General features: G+C 56.0%; 1 protein-coding gene across 3 annotated transcripts in view; it reads left to right on the top strand.

Moving 5' to 3' along the window:
- Positions 1–7,737, top strand: part of CACNA1E (calcium voltage-gated channel subunit alpha1 E) — a 107,808-nt gene extending 100,071 nt beyond the window's left edge. For 2 of the 3 annotated variants that reach the window (XM_088170320.1, XM_088170321.1), the window contains exons 46-49: positions 565–693; positions 2,125–2,305; positions 2,397–2,587; positions 3,454–7,737. In XM_088170320.1, the coding sequence (XP_088026446.1) occupies positions 565–693; positions 2,125–2,305; positions 2,397–2,587; positions 3,454–3,993 (1,041 nt within the window). In that variant the 3' untranslated portion in view covers positions 3,994–7,737. The remainder of the gene's footprint in view (positions 1–564; positions 694–2,124; positions 2,306–2,396; positions 2,588–3,453) is intronic. The other variant, XM_088170322.1, reaches the window with a different exon arrangement.
- The last annotated feature ends 11,164 nt before the right edge of the window (positions 7,738–18,901 follow it).

The following is an 18,901-nucleotide window of genomic DNA, read 5'->3' as shown; positions in this document are numbered from 1 at the left end:
AGGAGGGTCAGAAACAAAATCCCATCCATTTGTCTCCTTCTGGGAAAAGAAGGAGTTAAACCCTGGGCAATCAGGGTGTCCCCAGACCCAGGCAGGGTTTCCACTGTTGCTGAAGAGGTGCAAAGGCAGCTGGCCATCATGCAAGCCTGAAGCACCACATCAGGGCTCACTTGGGGACTGTGAGGAGCTGGAAAGCATTTTTCAGAGGCAATGTGATGAATTCTAATGGCTTAGAGTCTGTTTTTCATAGAATCAGCAAATAGTTTGGGTTGGAAGGGATCTTTTAAAGCTCATCTAGTTCCAACCCTCCTGCCACAGGCAGGAACATCTTCAACCAGATCAGGTTGCTCAGTGCCCCATCCAACCTGGCCTTGAACACTTCCAGAGAGGGAGAATCCACCACCTCTCTGGGCAACCTGTGCCAGTGTTTCACCCCCTGTTTTTGGCCAACTCAAATTCTGCCCCTGGCTGAGCAAGCAGGGCTGTCCCCTGCCAGGAGGCCGAAGCAGCGTGCTGCCCTGCTCCAAGCCCATCCCAAGAGCTTGGCTGTGTGTTTATTTCCAGGAGCCAGAGGTTAGGGAGTTTCAAAGAGTGCAGCCCTCTAACCGTGGCAGCTACCTTCCTGTGGACACTCAGGACCACGCTGTCTCTGGGAGGGCCTCCTCCATGCCTCGTCTCACTGTGGATCCCCAGGTAAAACCAAGCAAAGCCCCCACAGGTGCTGGGTCTGATCAAAGCCTGCCAGATAACGCTGGGGCTTCTCTCTGTGCTGAGCCCCGTGGCATCCCCAGCACCCTGATATGAGAGCTTCTCCCCTTCTTTGGGTGCTGCACAAGTAGGAGAGCTGCTGTTGCCCTTCGAGGGGGACACTGGCAGCAGAGAGCAGCCTGGGTGATCCATCTCCTGGCTCGTGGGGGAGGTCCAGGACCATGCCAGGAGGCAGCAGATTCTCCCCACTGTGGGACACCTCCTCCTTTCCTCCAGCCCTGGGCACTGGCTGAGGTTTGAGGAGCTCCAGCCCAGCTGTCAGTGACCACAGGTGATGAAACGCCTTCTCCGTCCTTTCCCATTGTCCCAACACGTGCACTTCTCTGTCTGTCCAGGGGAACCCAGGACACATCTCACCTCCTCATCTGTCTGCCTGGTTTCTCCGTTGTTGTGTCCTGTGCTCAGCCTCCCCCAAGACAGAGATGTTTTTTGGGGTTTGGTGTTGCTGTGAAATCTCTGGGCCTGCTTTCTCACCTTGGTGCAGGCACCAAGTCCTGGTGTGGCACTTTGTGAGGGTGTGAAGACAAAGGCAGGCTTTGTCTCATGGGCTTTCTTGGCCATTCATCAGCAAAGGAGGTGACCAGAAGGAGGGGATGGGAGCAGGAAAGGTGAGAGGAGATGGAGAACAGTCTGAGGCTGCAGTCGCAAAGAACTGCTAGAATTAAGCAAAGGAAGTAAGGAAGGAGGTGATGTTTTTCCCGTAACATGTGAAAACACAGGGTGTAACTAGGGGAGAAAGTAGGAAGGAGAAGCATGGGAGGGAGGAAGAAAAGGAAAGGGAAGATAAAACAACAGCGTGAGCGGGGAGATAAGGAATGAATGCAGGGGAAAAGGATGGGGATGTGGGAATAAAGGAAGAGAATAGGGAGGCGTGTGGAAAAGTGGTGGCAGCTGGAAAAATGAACACGGAGCAAGTGGCACTGGGGGACCCCTCTCTGCCAACAATCTTTTCAATGATCGCTCCTCTTGACCCTGTTTTCGCGGTGGGGAGGGATGCTGGGGAGGCAGCCTGGGGGGCAGTAGTCTGGTACCCTCCGTGTCCCCACACAGAGCGGGAGGTGCTGCTGCTCTGCCCCCGGCCCCGGGCTTGGATCCTCTGCCTTTGCCTGCGCAGCACAGCTCCAGCCGGCTGGGGCAGGCGAGCCCACGAGCTCCAAGGCTAAACCCCACTTTCCTCCCACCCCTGATTTGTGCAGAGATTATCTGGGGGGGCTGTTCTCAGGCTGGCTGCCCCCCACCCCGGATTTCCCCATGCCACAGGGTGGCCATCCCCGTGGTGGGGGTGAACTGGTCGTTCTTCACCCCCAGCCCTGCCTGGTGCTAACGCTGTCCCCGGCTGGCCGGGGTTGCTTGCAGGTGGTGACAGACACCAGCTCCATGCGGAGATCGTTCTCCACCATCCGGGACAAGCGGCCCAACAGCTCCTGGCTGGATGAGTTCTCCATGGAGCGCAGCAGCGACAACACCTACAAGTCCCGCCGGCGCAGCTACCACTCCTCGCTCCAGCTGTCCGCCCGGCGCCTCAACGCGGACTCGGGTGAGCCCAACAAATCCCCAAAAAACCCTCCGGCCGAGCGTTCCCTGCTGCTGCAGAGGGGATGGTGGGGACTGACATGGGCATCCTGCAGGCCACCGGTCCGAGGGGCACCGCTCGGGCAGGGAGCGGGGCCGATCCAAAGAGCGCAAGCACCTGCTGTCCCCTGACATCTCCCGCTGCAACTCCGAGGAGAGGAGTCCCCAGGCACAGGAGGAGTCACCGGAGCGACGGCGCGAGTCCCGGTCACCCAGCGAGGGCAGGTCACAGACACCCAGCAGGCAGGTGGGTGACAGAGATCCCCCTTCCTAAGCATAAAGGGAAGCACAGAAAAAGCTCCTTGTCAAAACCGGGAAGTTAAGCCCCAATTCTGGGAGCTCTGAACTGTGTCATCTCCTGGTGGTGGCATCTCTGTGTCTCCCGTGAGCTGAGCAGGTCGGGGCTGCTCGGGCACCGTGCAGAGCGTTTGGGGACAGGGGTGGGTCTCATGCTGATCCTCTTGCTGCCGTGGCATCTGCTCCCTGCCAAGGTCAAGGTGCCCCAGCTACACAAGCCTGGAGGTGCCAGTGCTTGAGTGAGCTTGAGGCCACCCATGGAGACGCCACCCACGGAGAGCAGCAGATGGCAAGCCATCAGCTCTTCCTGCAGCGGGTTTGGGAGTGCTTTTGGCTTTTGACCGCCAAGAGCATGGAATCGTAGAATATCCCGAGATGGAACGGAGCACAAGAATCGAGTCTAACTCTTGTCCCAGAACAGGAAAGCCCTGGGAATCCCGCCATGTGCCTGAGAGCATTGCCTGAATGCATCTTGAGCTCTGTCGGTCTTGGTGCTGTGACCACTGCCTTGGGGAGCCTTTTCCAGTGCCTCAGCACCCTCTGGGTGAAGCACTTTTTCTTAATATCCAACCTAAACCTCCCCTGACACAGCTTCACGCTGTTCCCTTGGTCCCCACAAAGATCGGTGCACTTCCCTTTGCGAGGAAGCTGCAGAGCACGGCGAGCTCTGCCCTCGGGAGGCATCGTGGGGCAGACCCCGAGGCAGGGATGGGGCAGAATCATCCTTTCAAGGCAGAGGGTTCTGCGGGGTGTGGGGGGAGAGGGGCTGTGATGCGGCGCTGCCTGCATTCCCCAGCGTGTCCCGGTGCGTTGCAGGGCATGGGCTCCCTGAGCGAAAGCTCCATCCCCTCCATCTCGGACACCAGCACGCCCCGGCGAGGTCGCCGCCAGCTGCCTCCGGTGCCCCCCAAGCCGCGTCCCCTGCTGTCCTACGCCTCCATGCTGCGGCACGCCGGGGACGCCTCTCCCCCCGCCGACGAGAGCGAGGGGGGCTCGCCGCTGCTCTCCTCCAGCCTGGATCCCAGCACGGCCGGCCCGGCCGAGTCTTCCAGCTCCCCGGCGGGGAAGCAGAGCCGGCAGTCCACGCCGCAGCGCTACATCTCCGAGCCCTACCTGGCGCTGCACGACGACTCGCACGCCTCAGACTGCGGTGAGGAGGAGACGCTCACCTTCGAGGCGGCCGTGGCCACCAGCCTGGGCCGCTCCAACACCATCGGCTCGGCGCCGCCGCTGCGGCACAGCTGGCAGATGCCGAACGGGCACTACCGGCGGCGGCGGCGAGGGGCAGCGCACGGCGTCATGTGCGGGGCCAGCATCGACGTGCTCAGCGACACCGAGGAAGACGACAAGTGCTAGAAGCTGCCCCCCACCCCCGCCACCCGCCACCCGACCCCACCTCGGCTGCCCGCCCGCCCCCGTCCCCCCCGCCCTGCCCTTCTCCAATGCATGCTCTTCGCCACGCCTGGGAATGAAACTAAAAAACCAAAACCAAACGCAGGGGGGGAAAAAAAAAAGAGGAAAAAGTAACAAAAAACAAACAAAAACCCAACTCAAACCGACGGGAACGGAGGGGGAAGGAAAAGGGAAAAAAAAAAACCAACAAAAACCACCAACAAAAAAGAAAAGAAAAAAGTCTTTGTGCAAAAAAAAAAAAAATTAAAATCTGTCGACTTTCATTTATTACTATAACCTTTTTTTTTTCTGCACAGAGAAGCATTTGATGGGCGGCAGTGGAGCAGCCCGGCCGGGCTAGTGTGCTGGGGGACAAGGGAGAGCCCCCCCAGCCACAGCCCCGCTACCTGCTCCAAGAGGGATCCCCGGGAAAGCTCCTCCCGATGGTTTTTTGCTCCCTATGGCCGGAGAGTCCCAGCAAAGGCATGCAAGGGACCGACCCCCTTTGCTCTGTCGCTTGGGCTTGTGCTGCTGTGGCTTTGAATTTCCCTCCCCGAGGGTCTCATCCTGCCCGGAAAAAGGGCAAGATGCCATGGTGGGGAGCAGGGGATGAGGGGTTGGGATGCACCCAGACAGACCAGAGCAGCTCTGGCTGCCAGAGGGGGCAAAACTGGTTTGTACCGGGGCTGGGGGGGCTCAGTGCTGCCAAATGTATCCTGTCTCCCACTGACATATATTTATTTATATACGGAGAACTCTAGGTGTGCCTGTGTGTGTATATACGGGGTGTGTGTGTATATATATTTATATGCTGTATATATAAAGATATACACATACATAGATTTGTTTTCATCACCTGACAGTGCTGGGGAGCCCCTTGGGGGCTCCTGCTGCCTGCACCCTGCTTTGGTGGGGGCAGGACTGAGCCTCCCCGGGGGGCTGCTGTACAGAGCATTGGGAATGTCACCTTGCTCCCTCTCCCAGGTGTTTCCAGCTGTGGGAATTGCATTTTCTCTGTTAGAGATGGCTGTGGCGAGGGCTCCTTGAGCAGCTCAGTGCCTGCAGGAGTGGGATGCCCAAGGGATGAGGACAGGGCTGTCCCCAGGAGCAGGGCTCGCTTGGCACCAGCAGTACCAAGGTGGGAGGATGGCAAACCTCTCAGAGGCCTCTTTGCTTGTTTTCCCAGGAAAGGAAGATATCCATGTCCGCAGGGGAGTGAAGATGTTGTGAGTGCATGATGTACCTTCAGATCTGTCCTCCAGGCAGATCTGGCTGGCTTTGGCACCAGATCTGCCTCTGTTTCCCCTGAAGGGAAAGGCCTCTGTGCTCTCCTGGGGCCTGGCACCCCTTTGGAGAAGGGCTGCCATGGGGGGCTGGATGTGCAAACCCCCATGGCCCTGGTGTGGGAGCAGGTGGGTGTCTAAGAGCATCGTCCATGGGATGAGCAGGGTGGCTCAGCCCTCCTGCAAACACTGAAAATGCAGAACAGAGCCACCTTCCAGCGCCAGTTATTAATTAATTGGGTAATTATGCACTGTCAGCTCTCAGCGATCCAAGCTGTGGGTGCAGTGCTGTGTGTGCCAGCCCGGGGAGGTGCTGCTGGTGGCCTGTGGTGATGGGTGGCTCACCCTGGTGACTAGTGGTGTGTTTCTGCTATGAGTTGTGTCTGTCATCAGCCTGGGGGGCTGCAGGGTGCTGTGCCTTTGGAGCCTCCGGGAAGGGCTTGCTCTGTGGGCTGGGGGACGCTCGGTGCGTTTGGACCAGGCGTGGTGGTGGCCGTGTGTGGGGACGGGACGTGGGGATGGGCAGGTAAAGGCAGCACAGCCCTGGCCCTGCCTTTCCTCCTGCCCATGGCTTTGCTTTGCTGCAGGTTGTTGTGGTCTGGGTCCTTGGGGCTGTTGCCCAGCTGAGCAGCAGCTCTGGCCAGGCTTGGCTTTGGCCTTGGGTAGCTCCTGTCTTCTCCTGAGTGAAAGATGCACAAACTGCCCTGCTCCTGCATGTGCAGATCAGCGCCTGCCCTGATCGCTTTGTGAGCTCCCCCAAATGAGCTCTGCTTTGTGAGAAGCAAATCCCAGTGGCTCCAAAGGCTTCCTGCTCCAGGGCTCGTGCATGGACCAAACCCCCCTCTTTCTAATAGTCAGAGTGCCCATCACAGGGCCCAAAGCTCCTCCTGCTTCCAGTGGTCCCTGATGGTGAGGAGCACCTCTGCTGTCCCTGTTTCTTCCCAAACAGACACTTCCACCTGCCCAGGGATCCAAAAATTCCTCAGGCAGAGCTCTCTAGCTTTGGCTCAGATGCTGCATCCCCCTTCTCGTCTCTTGGGGACAAACCGTGTCCCATGCAGCCGTGGGGAAGGTCCCTGGTGGTGGCGGGGGACACGGGCATCACCTGTTCCCTTCCAGCCATCCGTGAGCCGTTCGTGGCTTCACCCTGAAGCTGCAAATTCCCTGCGGCGGAATCTGGGAGAGCCGGGTCTGGCCGGCAGCGTGGGATCGGGGACCAGGGACGCGGTGCTGCTGGGGGCCGGGGAAGGCGATGCCGTACCTGCTCTAAATATAGGTGTCGGTATCGTCTCCTTCTAAATGCGGAAAGGTGTCTGACAATGCGCCGGGCTCTGAGTAAGAGCCCGCGGGGAGGGGAGGAGGCGGCTTTTTGTGTCTGTGCCTGGCGGGTGGGAGGGAGGCAGCGATGCTCTCGAAGCGGGGGCACGTTTCATGCGGATTTCGAGCTTTTTGGGCGCTTTTCTTTCCTCAGCCCCGGCATGGGGCCGGCGAGAGGTGTTGGTGATGCTTCGCAGTGGTGGCACGGGGTGGGGCACGGCCCCCGGGGCGCATCCGGGCTGCAGTGCCCGAACCTGAGCTTTTTGGCATGTCCGCCCTGTGTTTAACTAACGTACAGAAACTGTGTGCAACAAAACAGAGCCTCTTTTTACACGGGAAGGGTTCGAAAATGCCCCGCTTCTGCCTCTCCTGAAGCAGCCCCAGCGCTGCTCCCGCGGCGGGGGGACACGGCGGCACCTCCAGAGCGCATCTCTGAAACCAAAAACAACCCCCAGGAGAACCACGGCGTGGACTGTGCCGAGGGGGGACGCAAACCAGCCCCAAGGCACCATGGCAGCCTGTGCCTTGCTTTCCAAGGCGCGGGACTCGGCTTTGATGCTGTACAATCTCTGTGGATTTTTGGACATTTCCTCCGCCTCCCGGACGCCAAGACCAAGTGCCACTGCACTCGCCGTCGGTGGCTGTGGCCATGCTGGGCCACGGGAGGCAGGACGGGGAGGGGGATGTATTTCAACCTCTGCCTGCATAGGACATGCCCTGCCCAGGCAGGAGTTCACCAGTAGCATGCAACTGGTTCCCAGTTCGGTGCTGGGACTGGACTCAAAGCCCTGCAAATCTCCTGGGAGGGCTGTGGTGGGTGTGCGAGGAGGTGTGGCAGCCCGGGCACACACAGCCCCGCTGTCCCCTCGGGCTGCCTGTCCCAGCACCATCCTCCTGTCCCCCCCCGGTGTGGGGCTGATGTCTCCTGGGACTGTGGGAGGGTGGGTGGGAGATGCTCTGCCTTCATCCCCCAGGCTCTGGGGCGGGATGTTGTAACATACTGTGCTCGTTTGGACCCAAACGGGGAACCGAGCTGACCACCAACAATGTACAACTCCTCAATGTTTTTTGTCAAAAGGAAAGAAAAATAAAACCTTGTTGTAAAGAACTGCTGCAGACTTGGTCTCATTGGCACCCCTCCCGTGCTGGCAGGGCCGTGGGGACTCGGGGTAACGTCACGGACCCCTGCAAAAGGTCCCCATGGCAAGGAGGGGGAGGCACACAGCCTGTGCTGGCACTGCCACCACGTGGGGTGAGGTGTTCTGCAAGCCCAGGGTAGGGGGCTGTGGAGGAGAGAGGCTGGGAGGATATTTGAGATATCCTGGGCTAGCTGTGGCTCGCACCTGGCTGCTTCCAGACACATGGGCTGAAGGGTACTGGGGTCTGGGGGAGTTGGGAGAACCAGGTGCAGGAGCCTGAGGAGCTGTTAATGGTGGCACTGCAGAAAACTGGCCAGGGGAAGCCAAAAGCATCATGGTGACATCGTACCATTAGAGAAATGCAAGGGAACACCATCGAGCTTGGAAACGGATGGGATCTGTGGGATGGGATCGATTGGAATCCGAGCCTTTGGGGCATCCAAACAGCTTGGCCACTCCTCCATGCCTGCACTCAAGAGATGCCAGGTGGATGCAGATGCTGTTGCCTCGTTCAAAGCTTGTGGGTGAGTTGTCAAGCAAAGTCACACTCTATATTTCTTTTTTTGCGGGAGTGTTTGAAGAATGAAAACTTCTTCAGCAGCCAGAGGTGAGGCAGCAGCCTGTGGCAGCCTCCAGGCTTAGCTCAGGTGACAGGGATGGTCTATGGCTTTTCAAGAACACTCCTTCTTTCCCAGTACTGTGCCAAGAAGAGCTCAGGGAAGGATGAAGGCAATCGCCTTCTCTGGACCACCCTGAGGTGAGGTTCACCCTGTGTGTTTCACAAGTGTGGTGCCACCAAGGACTAAGCCCAAATGACCTGTAGTAGGAACTGGTTTTATCCTGCCCTTCACTTTGTGCAAATTTCTCTTTATTTCCAAAATGCTGACAGATCTGGTTTTCACTTCTCTGGCTCATGAAGTGAAAAAAAGTTTTCAGTGGGAAGTGTAGAGTTCCAGGAGATGGCCCAGCTTTGAGAGCACTTCCTGAGGCGATGAATGCAATGACAGCCCAGCATTTTTTCAGGCTGGGAAGTAAGTTCCCATTTTATAGCCAAAAAAGTGATCTGCAGCCATGACTGTGTGGAAGGCTCTGCAGGGTGGTGATGCCACCTTCAGTGCTGAGGACTTTGCAGTGCTGTTGGAAGCAGTTTGAGGGGAGGATGTCCTCCTGTGTGGGCCAGAAGTTCTGCATTAACATTCCTTGAAGGGACTGTTTTAAGTATGAGCTGCTCCAAAAGCTCTGAAAGCCTTTGGAGTGTGCAGGTCTCTGACAGACATCCCATGGAACTCCACCTTGGATGCTCGTACGAGGATGAGTCGTGAATGCAGCTGCTCGAGTGCTTGACCACCTCTACCACATTTCCCCAGACTCCCTAAAATATCTGGGGCCATGAAGAAGATACCCAGAGCAATGCAGAGGCAGAGCTTCATCCTCACAAGGGAAGCTGGAGCTGCAAAACGAGGAGCCTTTGCTGTTGGAGAGCCAGAGCTCCACCTGGCAGGCAGAGAGGCTAAAAAAAGCCCCTTGACAAATGGAACAGAAAGGTTAAAATTATCTGTACATCATCTGAATAACAATGGCAATGCAGATTGTACCTGCTTATAATAGCTCCAGGAGACAGGGGATAAATTGGGAACAAAAGTACCCCAGAAACAGATGCTGCTGGTGTGCCAGAAGCGCCGGGGCCGCTCCTCCTTGAGGAGCCGCTGGGGGCAGGGCCACCAGAGCCCAAACACCTGCTCTGTGTGTGCTCCTTTCTCCTTGCCCTGAGTGCTCCAGGACCCTTCCAAGCCCCGGTCCCAGCAGAGCTGCCCAGGCTCCCGGGATGTGGGAGCAATCCCAGCCCCTGGTAGCAGCACTGCAGTGAGCGCTGTGAATGGCCTGGCTTAATCCAGGTACCCGAGGGACATGGACAGTCCTGTCCTGGGACAGCTGCAGATCATCACCCAATAACCTGGCTCTTCCTCCTGGGAAAAGGCCTTCCTGGGAAGAGGCCTCATCATTCTGGTTTTTTTTCTCTCTGTCTCTGCCCCTTTCCCTCTTGCAAAGCCCAGTGAAGGCCCATGGCACTGGGTGCATCTGCAGCTCTGCAGGCACTGGCTCTTTCCTAAAGGCTCCCTGGAATTTTGTACAGGCAGGATGTCAGCAACTGTGCATCCCTACAAGGGAAGCCTGGCTCTGGTCCTCTGGTCGAACATCTGGTGGTGACCCTGCTCACTCCTCCAGCAAAACAAGGGAATCTTGGATATGAGGCTGCTGGAGCCAAACCCAGGTCCCTCGGGGGTGCAAAGCACGAGAGGAGAGGGCAGGAACTTGAAAGAATGAAACATTTTCTCTTCCTTTTTCCTCGCCTAGCAAGGTGTTTAAAATCTACCCGTTCAAGGGTGAGGGGGCAGGGTTTGGAGAGGCCAGGGTGGCTCTCATCCTCCTCCTTCTCTTTCCTTCCTCTGGCGGCACTCAGGAGCACACCAAGGATGTGCGTGGGCTCTGAAGTGGGGCTGGTGCTTACTCACACCGGGAGCTGTGGGCTGGCAGCACCGACGGCTCCTCGGGACAGCATTCCCCCGTGGAGGAGCAGCCCCCCACAGGTGAGCATCCCCCCATGGCTGAGCATCCATTCCCCCTATCAGGAAAATTAATCCACCAGCATCAGAGGTTTATGTCCAAAAAGGAGACAGAGGAGTCCTGTAACTTTATTCCAATAAAGGGAGAGGTCAATAGGCATTTCCCTTGGGGTCTCTCAAATTTTTGGAGGTCGCAGCCTCCTTTTTATCCTAATTTCCCGGCCACATTTCCCTCTCTCTTTCCCCATTGGCTGAGGTACTTGAGAGGCACAGACTTCTCGAAATGCCTACTGCCTAAGACACCCTTCGAATGTATACCCCCATCCCCTTTTTCTTTTCCTTGTGTCAATCAATGGAATTCCTGTGGAATTTATGGTTCTTCCCATTGTTTCTTTCATCTCTCTGTGTCTAATTTTATTTATCAGCAGACCCACAGCTTGTTTGTAAACACGAATCTCTCTCATTCCGTTCATAGAACAGTGGAATCCTTCCCATTGTTTCTTCTATCTCTCAGTGCTGGTTTTTATCTACCAGCTCGTTTGTAAAGACAAATCCCTCATTCCTTTCACTCCCACAGGTGAACATCCCCCCATGGATGAGCATCCCCCCACAGGCGAGCACCCCACTGACAAACAACCCCATACAACCTCACTTTTTTCCTTTTCCAGAACCACTGTGTTCCCCAGGGAAGCGGGAAGTGCTCGAAGGAATTGTTCTCCCTGAAGGGCTGGAACAGCCTGGCCTGGCTCAGCACCTCTATTTTTTGTTCTTCTCATTTATTTCTGTCTCTCGACACTGATCTGCCTTGCTCGCTGATGTAGTGCTGCACATCTGCACTGGATGTGCTTGCCAGGAGAGCAGGGGGTCTGGTGAGCAGGTGAAATCCCATGGAATTCCCTGCAAACTGACCCCTTCCAGTGCATTGAAGAGCCAGCTGGTACTTGCTGGCTCCCAGGAGGTTTTGGGGAGCTATTCTGTGTCACCTTTGGCTTTACAGGCAGCAGGGCTGAGCTTGTCTTGTCTCACAATCCCATCCCCTGCTGAAACTCCACTGAGCAGGAAAGAGCCCACTGTTCATTTGACTTTGCTATTTCTGTGTAGATAATTAAAAATAACCCCAAACCAACACAATTCTGGCTCCTAAGTGAATGCCAAAAGCATTAATTGCTCTCCTTTCCCAGCTGGTACCTCCCTCTCCCCAAAGCAGGGCTCTCCAGGTGTCCCTGGCATGGGGCAGTTGGATGCTGGGAGGGCTGGGCTTGTGGGTGGAAACCCAGCAGGGGTGATTTGCAGCCGAAATAATCCAAAATGCCCCTCTGTGCTCAGCTCGGAGGCATTGCAGACTGGAGCTGGGTGTCCCTGCCGTGCATGGATGAGCTGCCCCAGGGACCCTGGCATGGGTGTGACACACCCTGTGGCCAGCTCCCGACTTCAGCAGAGGTACCAGTGATTCTTGGGGTGCAAGGGAGAGGGATCAGGGATAAGAACGGGTTGTTTTTGAAAGCCAGGCCTGGGCCAGACTCTCTCTCCCTCCCACACATGTTCCCCCGGGGCTCAGTCAATTTATGGAGGCATAGATGATGTGATCCTCAGATTGATTTTCACAGATCTACAGAATCATGGCCATCATGAATGATGTGAGGAGTTGGTTTTTTTTCCTTTCCAAAAGAGGAAGAGCAGAGAAGAAAATAAATCCAAGGTTCTATTTCCCAGCCAAGTGTAATCCTATGGTATTGGGGCAAATAAATGGGGGGGTTTGTGCATCCCTGGGGCCTCTGGGTGAGGGGTGCAATGTGCAGGACCATCAGCCAGAGCCACGAGTCCCAGCTTCCCCTTCCCTTGGCCTCTGAAGTGTTGACAGGGGCCTGCAAATATCCTTACTTCATCGATAATTTACTTCAGGGGGAGAAAAAGTGCAATCAGGCTTCACATTTTTTATTTTATTTTTTTTTCCTCACTGATCAAAGCGTGGCCCCCATTTACACAGCCATAGGTTTTTCGGGACTTGTCCCAGCTTGAGCCCCTCTTCCTCCAGCATGTGATGCTGTGCTGGATCAGCAAGTCTCACCTCCTTAGCAGCCAGGAGCGCATTAGGAAACCAGCGCGAGCTGTGCGAAGGAGCTGTGAATTAGCAGAGCCTCCCCTGGCCCTTGGCAAAGGCTCGTCTTACACCTCCCAGCAGGAATAGCTGCAGCTGCCTTCTGCAGCAGAAGCCAGAGTGCGGCGGGACGAGCAGGGATCCCTGTGCATCCTCTCAGGGATGTGATCTCCGGGGTCACAGCCCCGGGGACAGAGGCTCTGCTCCGCTCCACATTTGTCCCCGTGGTGGATGGATCAGCCCTCTGCGAGCACAGACATCCCCAGCGTCACTCGGGGCTGGAAGATGCTCCACCGGATCAGAGAGCAAGGAAAAGTGCGAGAAAAGGCAGGGAAAGCCCACACGCTGCTCTTTGCTGCGTGGGGGCGTCTTTTGGGATGAATGTTGGCAAATCCCTGCTTTGCCCAGCGCTGGTTTGGGAAGAGGGACATCTCCCCAGCCTGGGGGCAGGAAGACCTACGGCAGATGGGATTAGCATGTGCCACCACTCTCTCCTTGTCTGAGCCCCTTTTTCCCCTGCATTAACTCCTCCAGCGGGTCTTCAGCCTGTGCTTTGGTGTTTGACACAACTCTCTGCCTGTGAGAGGCTGGTCGGTGTTCAAACACACCCGGCCCGATGATTCTGAGCAAGGCTGGCTTTCCTCTGCAGCGTGCCCAGGAACATCCCTCCAGGAAAGCCTCTCTGGGAGCTGGAGAGCCCAGCAGCTCTCAGGTGAAAAGCATTGTCACCCCAGAACCTCCGTCTCTGTCACTGCCTTCGGCATGCTCAGCCAAAGCAAGCGGACTGCAGGACACTGTTGGAGAGGGAGATTTTGTGGATTTGCTGCCTGAATGTTTTTATTGTGTTTCACAGAGTTTCCCCCTGCAGAAACCCTTTTTTTTTTGTGGGAGTTTAGGAGGCTTTCAGGCAGGGCTGCTCTTGGTGGAGCTGAGCTGCTGCCCCATTTTCCCCAGGGCTCTCACCTGCCCCTTGGACCAGGCTCTGCACCTCCAGGGAAGGAGTTTCAGCCCTGTTTTGGCACACAAGTGACTACAGCTCCAGTGAATTAATTCAGAGATGTTAGTTATTACAGGCTATGCAGACAGGTCGGGTTTCAGGCTGGGAAGGAAAAGTGGGTAAGTGATGTTCTACAATCATCTCCTGGATGAAATCAGGCTGAGAAATAGCTTTTTCTCCCCCCCCCCCCCCCCCCCCCCCCCCATATTCTGCCCCTTTTTTTTTTGGCTCACAGTGGAGGGGGATGGCTCTGCCACTGCAGCACTGCAGGCATGGGGGAGATGGGAGAATGCTGTCCCACAGGCTGGGAAAGGGGAGAGCCTCCAGCAGCGCCAGGAGGGAGTCTGGCTCTTCTCCAAACAACAAAAAGTGATTTTAGCTGGGAAATTGGAGGTCAGCAGGGTTAGACAGACCTCCCAGGCTGAATTTCACAGCCCTGAGTAGAAGTGGTTGATTTTGCCAGCGCTGCCATACGGAGACACACTGCAGACGGAGAACACCGCATCCTCTGTTCCTGACAAACGCCTGTCAGGACAGCTTGAATATAAAGCAGGGGCTTAGGCAGAGGGAGCTTCTTTAGTGTTTGCAATTCCTCTTTCCCTGTCGGTCATCGGGACTTCCAGGAGGCTGAAGCAAAGCTCCTGTGCTCGCAGCAGGAATGCAGAGCCCCAGGCTGGGTCCTGCAGGGGAGGAAGCCGAGCTGTGGGGTGTTGGCATCCAGAGGCAGGCGGGCACAGAGGATGGCAGAGGCGTTCCCGTGAGGGACCTGGACTGGATGGACCTGGAGTTGCCTGGTCCCGATGCCATAAAGCCAAGAAGACATGTAATAAAATTGGTGGCCAAGCCACCAACATCCCCAGCCCAGTGGCAATGCCAAGATGTGCTGCAGGGAGGACAGAGAGCTCCTTTATGCCCGTGTCACCAAGGGGGGACCCTCCTGGGCATCCTTCTCCTGCTCAGCTCCCCCTGGTCCCCACCATTTTCTCCTGTAGCCCCAGAGAAATGTTTTCCTCTGAACAGGGTCACACCCTGGCTGCGTCCATCACCCCCGCTTGGCAGAGGGAGAAATGAGACAGGCAGGACCGAGGGGACGGCTGAGAGGCAAGCAGCAAAACTGCACTGGGATTTATTTCGAGATGCAGCTGGAATTTTGTCTCATGTCTATTCCTGTGCTCTGAGCCTGACGCCGCAGCATGTGAGGACAGATGTGAAATGTGGCTCCGTGAAATTCATCTCTGCTTAGGGCATGGGAATAGCGAAACCTCCCTTGAACAGCCATGTTTTAATTTGCATTTCCAGGGCGCTGGCAGAACGCTGGGTCCTGTGGTGTATTCAGCAGTGGAGGCACTAAATGGCCATGAGTTGCCATAGCTCTGTTTTATGGGGGCAATTTGGGCAGCTGCCAGACTCGATAACTCTCCTGGTGTTGTCCCAGCAGTGATGGTGGCTTGGGAACTGGGGGGTGATCCAGCTGGGGGGATTTATTCAGTGGGCTGTGGGCTATGAATCCAAACTGCACCTTGGCTTGTCTGGTGGAATTGGCTATGACACAGGATTAAATGTCACTGCCACCAAATGGGTGATGGGTGTAGGAAGGGAGGGCATAATCAAACGGGAGGGGAGAGAACAGCAGGGCTGGCAGTGACCCATGAAGACCCATCCTAAGCAAAAACAGCCTCTGGGAGCATGAGGATGAAAGCTGCAACCTAACAGCTTTTCATTAATAGAGCTGTGGTGCTCATGTGGTCACGGTGACAGATCACAGAACCACAGAATGCTTTGGGTTGGAAGGGACCTTAAAGCTCATGTTGTTCTAAGCCTCCTGCCAGGGGCAGGGACACCTTCCCCTAGACCAGGTTGCTCAGAGCCCTGTCCAATCTGGCCTGGAACACTTGCAGGGATGGGATGTACGATACCTGCAAGATGCTGTCACTTTTGCACCGAGAGCTCTCTCGGTGCTGCTCCGAGGCTGTCGGGCTGGCTGGTGCTGTGTGCTGCAGTGACAGCCTGCCTCTCAGTGGGGACAGGGATCCTGGGGGCGAGGCCATCTGGATGCACAGGAGGAGACAGCCTTTGCTCCCTGAAATGTGTCAGCTCAGGGTGGAAGAAGCAAATCCTGTTTTATGGAGGCACAAACAGCTCCGTCAATGGGAGAAGGTGACTGTCCTAGAGGTGATACTGAGTCCTGAGCATCCCAGCCCTGGCTCCAAGCACGAGTTCCCTGATCATGTGAGGTTTCAGCAGTGCAGGGAGCAGAACATGCTTTTGGATGCTTGCAGGCAGCTCTCTCACCGTGCAGGCAGTAGTTCCTGCCTTGCCTGCCCAGCGCAGATTGAGCTCTCCTGGCACGGTGCTCGTTGCACACCTGCCTGGCTGCTGGGGTGTCGAAATGCTTCCCATGGCTGCAGGGATTGTCATGGAATCTAAAAATCTCTCCACAGATAGTCGAGGTGTACCCAGTACCTCCGTGCTCTGTGGCTTGGTCAGATCTGGGGTGTGACAGTGGCTTGGGCATTGGGAAGTGTGGGCAGTTGTGTGGAAGTTTGTCAACAAAAGAGGCTGCATGGCAATGGCTCTGAGGCTGGAAAAGGTGCTCCACAAGGCTCCAGCAGCTGTATGAGCTTCCCAGAGCAGCAGGGCAAGGATCCCCTGTGCAAAGGTATTCTGGAATTTTGGAAGCTCTCCAGCAGCAGCAGCCACAAACACAGAAGTGTCTCCTAAGAGCCTCTCCCACGAGGCCCTTGATGGATCTTTCAGGGCTGAGTCAGGAAGAGGAGCTCTGTGGGGTGAGTCACAGCGATTGCTGACAGCCTGCTCATCCAGCTGGGCTTTGGTCACTTCAGCTGAAGCGTTCAAGTGAACACAATGTCCGTGTTTTTTAAATGAAAGCTGCTCCCTCTTCCCTTCGCTCCGCTGTGCTCCCAGCTGTCCCCGTGTGTCTGCTGCTGTCAGGACTGTCACGGAGAGATGACCCAGACTCCCAGCTCTCAGCCCTGGCAGCAGCAGCTGCTGTCTGCAGGAACAAGCAGCCTGAGTTGCCATTCTCTTCCTGGGATGCCACCACTGACCTGTGTGGGCCTTGTCACCCTGGGGGGACGCACGGCGTGGCTTGTCCTTGCTCTGCAGCGATGCTCCAGCACTCTCGCTTTGTGCCTGCTTGGACACCGATCCTGCAGACGCAGCCAAGGGTGGAGGAGTTTTTCCTTTCCTCAGCAGAGGCACTGGGGAGGCCCTGCCAATGGAGAGCATCTCCTGCTCTGCAGGAACATAAAAGCGGGATGGTTTCCCCATGTACCCAGCTAAGATAGCACCAAATGAGCTCGTTTGTATTTTAACTTCCCAGCCCTGTCGGTAAAGGCTGACACACCACTGTCCTCCCTTTCTGTGGGCAGTGAACACAGAGGGTGGCATCAGCAGCTGGGCTGTCCCTGGCTGTCCCTGGCTGCCAGGGGAGGTGGCATCAAAGTGACACCAAGGGCCCCCTTCAGGAGGGCACAGCAGGACTCTTTGCTTCTTTTCATCCCAAACCTCACAGGGGGCGGGTATGAGCACTGCCCTCTCCCCAATGAGGTTTTCCTGTGCTAAGAAAATGCCCGGCTCCATCTGGTTGTTTTTCCCAGCTGGTGGGGCTGAGTCATTGCTGCTCCTCAAGGAGAAGGTTTGTTTGCCCCTGTGTGGTGAAGCCTGAGTCCCTTATGACTCTGTTGTAATTTTCTTCTTGTGAATCCATGGATCTCTTTAGCTGAGAGAGGTGTTTGCCATTCATGTGTCTCTGTTCTGTACAAATGGTTGCTTGTCTCTGATGGGCTGTTGGGAAGCAGTTGCACCTACGTTTATGGATCAGCCCTGTATGTGTGTGAAAGATTCCATGCAGCCAAGTGTGCCATTAAATCCATCTTTGGAGGGCCACAAAGGTGCTCAGAGGGCTGGATCACCTCTCCTATGAAGACAGGCTGAGAGAGTTGGAGTTGTTCAGCCGAGAGAGGAGAAGGTTCTGGGGAAACCTTAGAGCCCCTTCCTGTGCCTAAAGGAGCTCCAGTAGAGCTGGAGAGAAAATTTTGATGAGGCCATGGGGTGAAAGGACAAGAGCAGAGGGCTTTGCATTGAGAGAGGACAGGGTTAAATTGGCTATTAAGAAGAAATTCTTCCCTGTGAGAGTGATGAGGTCCTGGCACAGGCTGCCCAGAGAAGCTGTGGCTGCCCCATCCCTGGAAGTGTTCAAGACCAGGTCAGACAGAGCTTGGAGTGACCTGGTCTAGTGGAAAGTGTCCCTGCCACAGAGCCTGTGCAGAGGCAGGATATCTGCTTCGAGGAGCAGGGGGGTAGGTTCCTATCCATCCTGGTAGGAACACACCTCTCCTGTGGCACAGGAACGTGCATTGACTCTCCAGCCCAGTGCCAGCATCCCCAAGCCCAACCCCTCTGCCTGGTATTGCTCTCTTGGAGTTTGCTTGCCTTTCCTGAGGAAAACATCACGGTCTAAAAGGATCTTTTCCATTTAATTCCTTGCTTGCATCCCCTGGTGTGCTTTACCAAATGTTTGGGACCAGCAGGATTTTTTTCCTCCAGCAGCTGCAGTGGTAGGGTGGGATTCTGAGCCTGCCAGACAGACCCTGCCCTGCCTGCACCCCTCCCAGTTTTCCAGCTTTTCCTTCCATCCTCTCTGTGAAGGAGATGTTGTTCCTGCCTTTTTCATTGCCATTTTACAGTCAGGCTCTTGTTCACCGCTGAGCTCTGGAAGGGGCTGGCTGGGAACATCTCCATAGGGATGCCAGGAGATGCACTGTGGTAGAGGACAGCAGCTCCTGTGGCCAGTGAGGATGGGCTGGAGGTCTTGTCACCGTCACCCACACCCATCCCCCTCCAGGAGAGTGGGGGCTGCTGGGCTCTGCAGGCGGGTAAGGCATCACTTTGATGCACAAGGACGAGCCCTTGTGTTTTCCTCACTAATTTCCATCTTTGTCTCGTGTAATTTTCTTAGCAAATCTCTATGGAAACAGGTACTGTTTGTAATAAAGCCTCTGTTTTTCACTTTGCTTTGTTGCTCTCGAGGAAGGAGGGGGCAGAACCTATAAAGGGCAGATGAGGTTTAGGTAGGGAGAGGAGAGATGATTCAGCTGCCTCAGCCCTTGGCACAGATGGGAGCAGCCTTAGCATCCCTTCATCCTGTCCTCGCTGATGGGAGATGGAGGCTGAAACCACCCAGTCCCTTTCCTGGCTCCCTCGATTTTGGGGGTGGAACTCGCTGATCTTTAAGGTCCCTTCCAACCCAAGCCATGCCGGGATTCCTGTCCCGGTTGGATGGAGAGGAGCACTGTGGTGTGCAATGGGGGTAAATCATTCTTTCCCCGAGCTGACAACACACATCTGATGTATCCCCAGTGAGCCACCAGCCCCACAGCCTCACCCTGGCTCCCCTGAAGGTCACCCAGGGCCAGCTGCGTCTCGCTGTCCTGACAGGACCTGCTGTGACA

This window comes from Sturnus vulgaris, chromosome 9 (genome assembly GCF_052056855.1).
Source record: "Sturnus vulgaris isolate bStuVul1 chromosome 9, bStuVul1.hap1, whole genome shotgun sequence".
Classification (NCBI taxonomy): Eukaryota; Metazoa; Chordata; class Aves; order Passeriformes; family Sturnidae; genus Sturnus; species Sturnus vulgaris.
Note: the sequence above shows the minus strand (reverse complement) of the source record. Positions and strands in the feature narration are given on the sequence as shown.